This window comes from Salvelinus namaycush, chromosome 1, assembly GCF_016432855.1.
Source record: "Salvelinus namaycush isolate Seneca chromosome 1, SaNama_1.0, whole genome shotgun sequence".
NCBI lineage: Eukaryota > Metazoa > Chordata > Actinopteri > Salmoniformes > Salmonidae > Salvelinus > Salvelinus namaycush.
In genome coordinates this window covers 639,812-649,811 of record NC_052307.1, presented here as the reverse complement: position 1 = coordinate 649,811, position 10,000 = coordinate 639,812, and the positions used below count along the sequence as shown (strand labels likewise).

At 43.3% G+C, this 10,000-nt stretch overlaps 1 protein-coding gene across 1 annotated transcript in view; it reads right to left on the bottom strand.

Moving 5' to 3' along the window:
- The window catches only part of pdzd2 (PDZ domain containing 2), a 48,836-nt gene that overhangs the window by 28,268 nt on the left and 10,568 nt on the right, over positions 1-10,000 (bottom strand). The window contains exons 5-7 of the mRNA XM_038996648.1: positions 5,321-5,549; positions 3,044-3,161; positions 940-1,072 (exon numbers count right to left, since the gene is read on the bottom strand). Coding sequence (XP_038852576.1) covers positions 940-1,072; positions 3,044-3,161; positions 5,321-5,549 — 480 coding nt within the window. The remainder of the gene's footprint in view (positions 1-939; positions 1,073-3,043; positions 3,162-5,320; positions 5,550-10,000) is intronic.

The window sequence follows — 10,000 nt, the reverse complement described above, 5'->3', positions numbered from 1 at the left end:
CTGACTTTGTACCGTATACTGAACAACATTTTTGCTGAGTTACAGATGATAGAAGGAAATGAGTCGATTTAAATATATTTATTAGGCCCTAATCTATGGATTTCACATAACTGAACAGGGGCGATGCCATAGGTGAGCCTGGCAAGGCCCACCCACTGGGGTGCCAGGCCCAGCCAATCAGAATAATTTCCCCCCCACAAAAGCGCTTTATTACAGACAGAAATATTCCTCCGTTTTATCGGCTGTCCGGATGGCTGGTCTCAGACGATCCTGCAGGTGAAGAAGCTGGATGTGGAGGTCCTGGGCTGGTGAGGTTACGGGTGGTCTGAAGTTGTGAGGCCAGTTGGATGTGCTGCCAATTTCTCTCAAATGACGTTGGAGGCGGCTTATGGTAGAGAAATTAACATTAAATGATCTGGCAACAGCTCTGGTGGACATTCCTGCAGTCAGCATGCCAATTGCACACTCCCTCAAAAACTTGAGACATCTGTGTGGAACTGTGTTTTGTGACAAAACTGCACATTTTTAGAGTTTCCTTTTATTGTCCCCATCCCAAGGTGCACCTGTGTAACGATCATGCTGTTTAATCAGCTTCTTGATATGCCGCACCTTTCAGGTAGATGGATTATCTTGGCAAATGAGAAATACTCACTAGCAGGGGTGTAAACACATTTGTGCACAACATTTGAGAGAAATAAGCTGTTTTTGCGTGTATGGACATTTTCTGGGATCTTTTTATTTCAGCTCATGAAACATGGGACCAACACTTTACATGTTGTGTTTATATTTTTTGTTCAGTATAGTGTGTGTGTGTGTACGTGTGTGTGTGTGTGTGCGTGTGTGTGTACGTGTGTGTGTACGTGTGTGTGTGTGTGTGTGTGTGTGTGTGTGTGTGTGTGTGTGTGTGTGTGTGTGTGTGTGTGTGTGTGTGTGTGTTACCTTGGCGTTGGGATGTCGGCTGATGATGAGGCTGACGGGTCCGGGTCCACACTCGCTCAGGATGGCGTAGGCCTCACTCAGAGCCACATGACGCAGACTCACTGAGTCCACCTCCAACACCTGGTCCCCTCGACTAGATGAGGAACAGAGAGAGTGGATACACACACACACAAAATCAGTTAGTATTACGTCTAAATAACCCTCATAGAAGAAGCCAGTGAAGAAGAACACAGACAGACAGACAGACAGACAGACAGACAGACAGACAGACAGACAGACAGACAGACAGACAGACAGACAGACAGACAGACAGACAGACAGACAGACAGACAGACAGACAGACAGACAGACAGACAGGCAGGCAGGCAGACAGACAGGCAGGCAGACAGGCAGACAGACAGACAGGCAGGCAGGCAGGCAGGCAGGCAGGCAGGCAGGCAGGCAGGCAGGCAGGCAGGCAGGCAGGCAGAGATAGATATTAACAGATATGACCACACCATTCAAATCTATACGAGTAACACTAACCATCTGCAGTGCAGTCAGATATTCTTGTTAAACACTGCAAGCACTTCCATATCAGGATTCACCTTCCACCCTCAACATATTTATCTTGTGCCATACAGAATACATTCCTTCTTCATTAGAGGTATAGACAACTTCTTGGTTGAGAAGTCTGACTTGAGTCAGTAAAGTCTGACATCTGACACTGCCTATTTGGATTATATTAGTGGCAGAACGAGAGCCAGAGAGACACACACCCTCCTCTCCATAAAGATGTTCTGAGTTATAGGGTATCTGCCATGGGGCATATCACTCACTCACCTCACTCACTCACTCACTCACTCACTCACTCACTCACTCACTCACTCACTCACTCACTCACTCACTCACTCACTCACTCACTCACTCACTCACTCACTCACTCACTCACTCACCTCACCTCACCTCTTCTCACTCACCTCTTCTCACTCACCTCTTCTCACTCACCTCTTCTCACTCACCTCTTCTCACTCACCTCTTCTCACTCACCTCTTCTCACTCACCTCACTCACTCACTCACTCACTCACTCACTCACTCACTCACTCACTCACTCACTCACTCACTCACTCACTCACCTCACTCACCTCACTCACCTCACTCACCTCACTCACTCACCTCACTCACCTCACTCACTCACCTCACTCACTCACCTCACTCACTCACCTCACGGGGCACCAGTTCTGTTTGAAATGAGCTACTTAGCATTAATTAAATGCAACACGATTGAAGAACTTGCGAGGATTCTTAGTATTTCATTTGCCTTATATCTTATTTCTAAAATGTGTTTCATCTCTTTCTTTTTCCTAACTGATTGATATCTAGGTCCCCTATTAAAGGGATCCTACAGGAGATGTTACTAGTTCCTATCTGATTGATATCTAGGTCCCCTATTAAAGGGATCCTACAGGTGACGTTACTAGTTCCTATCTGATTGATATCTAGTTCCCCTATTAAAGGGATCCTACAGGAGATGTTACTAGTTCCTAACTGATTGATATCTAGTTCCCCTATTAAAGGGATCCTACAGGAGATGTTACTAGTTCCTATCTGATTGATATCTAGGTCCCCTATTAAAGGGATCCTACAGGTGATGCTACTAGTTCCTATCTGATTGATATCTAGGTCCCCTATTAAAGGGATCCTACAGGTGATGCTACTAGTTCCTATCTGATTGATATCTAGGTCCCCTATTAAAGGGATCCTACAGGTGATGCTACTAGTTCCTATCTGATTGATATCTAGGTCCCCTATTAAAGGGATCCTACAGGTGATGCTACTAGTTCCTATCTGATTGATATCTAGGTCCCCTATTAAAGGGATCCTACAGGTGATGCTACTAGTTCCTATCTGATTGATATCTAGGTCCCCTATTAAAGGGATCCTACAGGAGATGTTTCTAGTTCCTATCTGACTGATAGTATTCTTAATGTCTACAGAGCTGCACTATTGGTTCTATAAGGGAAATAGCCTAACCCCACTCAACGTGGAATTTAAACGCTGTAAATATGGGGATCATGACCTGATCCGAGGTGTGCGTCTAGGGGGAGCGGGGTTGTGACCTACCTGAGTCGTCCATCCATCTTGGCGACAGAGCCGGGGGCCAGACTGTGGATGTAGATGGCTGGAGGGCTGTTCTCCAGAGTTAGACAGCAGGTCCCTATACCCAGACCCACGCCGGGCTCTGACAGAGGAACACACACACACACACACACACACACACACACACACACACACACACACACACACACACACACACACACACACACACACACACACACACACACACACACACACACACACACACACACACACACACACACACACACAGAAACAGACACAGAAACAGACACACACAGACAGAGACACACACAGACAGACAGAGACACACAGACAGAGACACACAGACAGAGACACAGACAGAGACACAGACAGACACACACACAGACAGACAGAGACACACAGACAGAGACACACAGACAGAGACACACAGACAGAGACACACAGACAGACACACAGACAGAGACACAGACAGAGACACACAGACAGAGACACACAGAAACAGACACACACACACAGAAAATAATAGAACGGCAGATTAGACAAGGAATGTAACGAGTTTCATTTGTAGCATTTCTCAATGTCCTCTCTCCTCCTCTGGCTTCCATTTCTCAATGTCCTCTCTCCTCCTCTGGCTTCCATTTCTCAATGTCCTCTCTCCTCCTCTGGCTTCCTCATGAAGTGGAAGCTATATACATTTGTATTAAAGTTTTAGTTTCAGACCAAAAGCACGGAGAGGACATATGAAATGGAGACATCCCATGTTTTAACTGAAACAAGACTAACAGGTTTGTACCCTGGCAGGACAGTCTCTTGTTTATAAAATGACCTCTGCTGTGTTCCAAGACTAACAGGTTTGTACCCTGGCAGGACAGTCTATTATGATCACAGGTGTTAAACTGGCTAGTGAAATGTTTCCAACGGAATACGGTCGGAATACATTAGACATTTCACCAATCAAAAGACATACACTACATGAACAAATGTATGTGGACAACTGCTCGTCGAACATCTCATTCCAAAATCATGGGAATTAATATGGAGTTGGTCCCCCCTTTGCTGCTATAACAGCCTCCACTCTTCCTGGAAGGCTTTCCACTAGATGTTGGAACATTGCTGCAGAGACTTGCTTCCATTCAGCCACAAGAGCATTAGTGAGGTCGGGCACTGATGTTGAGCGATTAGGCCTGGCTCGCAGTCGGCGTTCCAATTCATCACAAAGGTGTTCGATGGGGTTGAGGTCAGGCCTCTGTGCAGGCCAGTCAAGTTCTTCCACACCGATATCGACAAACCATTTCTGTATGGACTTGTACCGTTGTGCACGGGGGCATTGTCATGCTGAAACAGGAAAGGGCCTTCCCCAAACTGTTGCCACAAAGTTGGAAGCACAGAATCGTCTAGAATGTCATTGTATGCTGTAGCGTTAAGATTTCCCTTCACTGGAACTAAGGGGCCCGAACCATGAAAAACATCCCCAGACCATTATTCCTCCTCCACCAAACTTTACAGTTGACACTATGCATAGGGGCACGTAGCGTTCTCCTGGCATTCGCCAAACCCAGATGAATCCATCGGACTGCCAGAAGGTGAAGCGTGTTTCATCACTCCAGAGAACACGTTTCCACTGCTCCAGAGTCCAATGGCAGCGAGCTTTACACCACTCCAGCCATGGAAACCCATTTCATGAAGCTCCTGACAAACAGTTCTTGTGCTGACGTTGCTTCCAGAGGCAATTTGGAACTCGGTCGTGAGTTTTGCAACTGATGACACAATTTTTACGTGCTTCATCACTCGACGGTCCCGTTCTGTGAAGCTCGTGTGGCCTACCACTTTGTGGCTGTGCCGTTGTTGCTCCTAGACGTTTCCACTTCACAATAACAGCACTTACAGTTGACCGGGGCAGAAATTTGACGAACTGACACGTTGAAAGTGACTGAGCTCTTCAGTACGGGCCATTCTTCTGTCAATGTTTGTCTATGGAGATTGCATGGCTGTGTACTCTATTTTATACAACCGTCAGCAATAAGTGTAGCTGAAATAATCAAATCCATTAATTTTGAAGGGGTGTCCACATACTTTTGTATATATATAGTGTATACTTTGTAATTGTTGGGTGTGTTATTGCATTGAGAGAGTTGACGGGAGGATTTAAGAGGATTTTCTTGTGGTTACTTACTCCCTACGGTCTCAAAGTAAGTGTCAACAAAAGCACATCTCACACCGGAGAGAACTGAGGTTAACAACTGAACCGAAACAGCAAAGTTCAAACCCCAACTTTGTCACCTTTACTGAGTGTAACCTCCATAACGACGCGGTCCTTGGGGCCAGGTCTGGGCGGTCCCTTGCGGACTTCGGGTGTTTCGTTCAAACTGGAAGGTATGGGGGTTCCCCCACTGGCGTTGGAGTTAGGGGAGGAGGAGCGACTGAGGAGGGTGGGGGTAGGGCACGGAGTCAGGCTGGGGCTGCGGAGACGAGTCCTCACAGTCAGGGTTACCACGCCCTTCTTCAGCTGCTGCAGTGGACCAGAGACACAGAGATACAGTGTTAGGAACAACAACAACACACAGAGATACAGTGTTAGGAACAACAACAACACACAGAGATACAGTGTTAGGAACAACAACAACAACAACACACAGAGATACAGTGTTAGGAACAACAACAACAACAACACACAGAGATACAGTGTTAGGAACAACAACAACAACAACACACAGAGACACAGTGTTAGGAATAACAACAACAACACACAGAGATACAGTGTTAGGAACAACAACAACAACAACACACAGAGATACAGTGTTAGGAACAACAACAACAACACACAGAGATACAGTGTTAGGAACAACAACAACAACAACACACAGAGATACAGTGTTAGGGACAACAACAACAACAACACACAGAGATACAGTGTTAGGAACAACAACAACAACAACACACAGAGATACAGTGTTAGGAACAACAACAACAACAACACACAGAGATACAGTGTTAGGAACAACAACAACACACAGAGATACAGTGTTAGGAACAACAACAACACACAGAGATACAGTGTTAGGAACAACAACAACAACACACAGAGATACAGTGTTAGGAACAACAACAACAACACACAGAGATACAGTGTTAGGAACAACAACAACAACAACACACAGAGATACAGTGTTAGGAACAACAACAACAACACACAGAGATACAGTGTCAGGAACAACAACAACAACACACAGAGATACAGTGTCAGGAACAACAACAACAACACACAGAGACACAGTGTTAGGAACAACAACAACAACAACACACAGAGACACAGTGTTAGGAACAACAACAACAACAACACACAGAGATACAGTGTTAGGAACAACAACAACACACAGAGATACAGTGTTAGGAACAACAACAACACACAGAGATACAGTGTTAGGAACAACAACAACACACAGAGATACAGTGTTAGGAACAACAACAACAACACAGAGATACAGTGTTAGGAACAACAACAACACACAGAGATACAGTGTTAGGAACAACAACAACACACTGAGATACAGTGTTAGGAACAACAACAACAACAACACACAGAGACACAGTGTTAGGAACAACAACAACAACACAGAGATACAGTGTTAGGAACAACAACAACACACAGAGATACAGTGTTAGGAACAACAACAACAACACACAGAGATACAGTGTTAGGAACAACAACAACAACAACACACAGAGACACAGTGTTAGGAACAACAACAACAACACACAGAGATACAGTGTTAGGAACAACACACAGAGATACAGTGTTAGGAACAACAACAACAACACACAGAGATACAGTGTTAGGAACAACAACAACAACACACAGAGATACAGTGTTAGGAACAACACACAGAGATACAGTGTTAGGAACAACAACAACAACACACAGAGACACAGTGTTAGGAACAACAACAACAACAACAACACACTGAGATACAGTGTTAGGAACAAGAACAACACACAGAGATACAGTGTTAGGAACAACACCAACAACACACAGAGACACAGTGTTAGGAACAACAACAACAACACACAGAGACACAGTGTTAGGAACAACAACAACACACAGAGATACAGTGTTAGGAACAACAACAACAACACACAGAGATACAGTGTTAGGAACAACAACAACAACACACAGAGATACAGTGTTAGGAACAACAACAACAACACACAGAGATACAGTGTTAGGAACAACAACAACACACTGAGATACAGTGTTAGGAACAACAACAACAACAACACACAGAGATACAGTGTTAGGAACAACAACAACACACAGAGATACAGTGTTAGGAACAACAACAACACACAGAGATACAGTGTTAGGAACAACAACAACAACACACAGAGACACAGTGTTAGGAACAACAACAACAACACACAGAGACACAGTGTTAGGAACAACAACAACACACAGAGATACAGTGTTAGGAACAACAACAACACACAGAGACACAGTGTTAGGAACAACAACAACACACAGAGATACAGTGTTAGGAACAACAACAACACACAGATACAGTGTTAGGAACAACAACAACAACACACAGAGACACAGTGTTAGGAACAACAACAACACACAGAGATACAGTGTTAGGAACAACAACACACAGATACAGTGTTAGGAACAACAACAACAACAACACACAGAGACACAGTGTTAGGAACAACAACAACACACTGAGATACAGTGTTAGGAACAACAACAACAACCACACACAGAGATACAGTGTTAGGAACAACAACAACACACTGAGATACAGTGTTAGGAACAACAACAACACACAGAGACACAGTGTTAGGAACAACAACAACACACAGAGATACAGTGTTAGGAACAACAACAACAACAACACACAGAGACACAGTGTTAGGAACAACAACAACAACACACAGAGATACAGTGTTAGGAACAACACACAGAGATACAGTGTTAGGAACAACAACAACAACACACAGAGATACAGTGTTAGGAACAACAACAACAACAACACACTGAGATACAGTGTTAGGAACAACAACAACAACACATAGATACAGTGTTAGGAACAACAACAACAACAACACAGAGATACAGTGTTAGGAACAACAACAACAACAACAACACATAGATACAGTGTTAGGAACAACAACAACAACAACACACAGAGATACAGTGTTAGGAACAACAACAACAACAACAACACACAGAGATACAGTGTTAGGGACAACAACAACAACAACACACAGAGATACAGTGTTAGGAACAACAACAACAACAACACACAGAGATACAGTGTTAGGAACAACAACAACAACAACACACAGAGATAGTGTTAGGAACAACAACAACAACAACACACAGAGATACAGTGTTAGGAACAACAACAACAACAACAACACAGAGATACAGTGTTAGGAACAACAACAACAACAACACACAGAGATACAGTGTTAGGAACAACAACAACAACAACACACAGAGACACAGTGTTAGGAACAACAACAACAACACACAGAGATACAGTGTTAGGAACAACAACAACAACAACACACAGAGATACAGTGTTAGGAACAACAACAACAACAACACACTGAGATACAGTGTTAGGAACAACAACAACAACAACACATAGATACAGTGTTAGGAACAACAACAACACATAGATACAGTGTTAGGAACAACAACAACAACAACACACAGAGATACAGTGTTAGGAACAACAACAACACACTGAGATACAGTGTTAGGAACAACAACAACAACAACACACAGAGACACAGTGTTAGGAACAACAACAACAACAACACAGAGATACAGTGTTAGGAACAACAACAACAACAACACATAGATACAGTGTTAGGAACAACAACAACAACAACACACAGAGATACAGTGTTAGGAACAACAACAACAACACACAGAGATACAGTGTTAGGAACAACAACAACAACAACACATAGATACAGTGTTAGGAACAACAACAACAACAACACACAGAGACACAGTGTTAGGAACAACAACAACACACAGAGATACAGTGTTAGGAACAACAACAACAACACACAGAGATACAGTGTTAGGAACAACAACAACAACAACACACAGAGACACAGTGTTAGGAACAACAACAACAACACACAGAGATACAGTGTTAGGAACAACAACAACAACAACACACAGAGACACAGTGTTAGGAACAACAACAACAACACACAGAGATACAGTGTTAGGAACAACAACAACAACAACACATAGATACAGTGTTAGGAACAACAACAACAACAACACACAGAGATACAGTGTTAGGAACAACAACAACAACAACACACAGAGATACAGTGTTAGGAACAACAACAACACACAGAGATACAGTGTTAGGAACAACAACAACAACACACAGAGATACAGTGTTAGGAACAACAACAACAACAACACAAAGAGATACAGTGTTAGGAACAACAACAACAACAACACAAAGAGATACAGTGTTAGGAACAACAACAACAACAACACACAGAGATACAGTGTTAGGAACAACAACAACAACAACACACAGAGATACAGTGTTAGGAACAACAACAACAACAACACACAGAGATACAGTGTTAGAAACAACAACAACACACAGAGATACAGTGTTAGGAACAACAACAACAACACACAGAGATACAGTGTTAGGAACAACAACAACAACAACACAAAGAGATACAGTGTTAGGAACAACAACAACAACAACACACAGAGATACAGTGTTAGGAACAACAACAACACACAGAGATACAGTGTTAGGAACAACAACAACACACAGAGATACAGTGTTAGGAACAACAACAACACACAGAGACACAGTGTTAGGAACAACAACAACAACAACACACAGAGACACAGTGTTAGGAACAACAACAACAACAACAACAACACATAGATACAGTGTTAGGAAC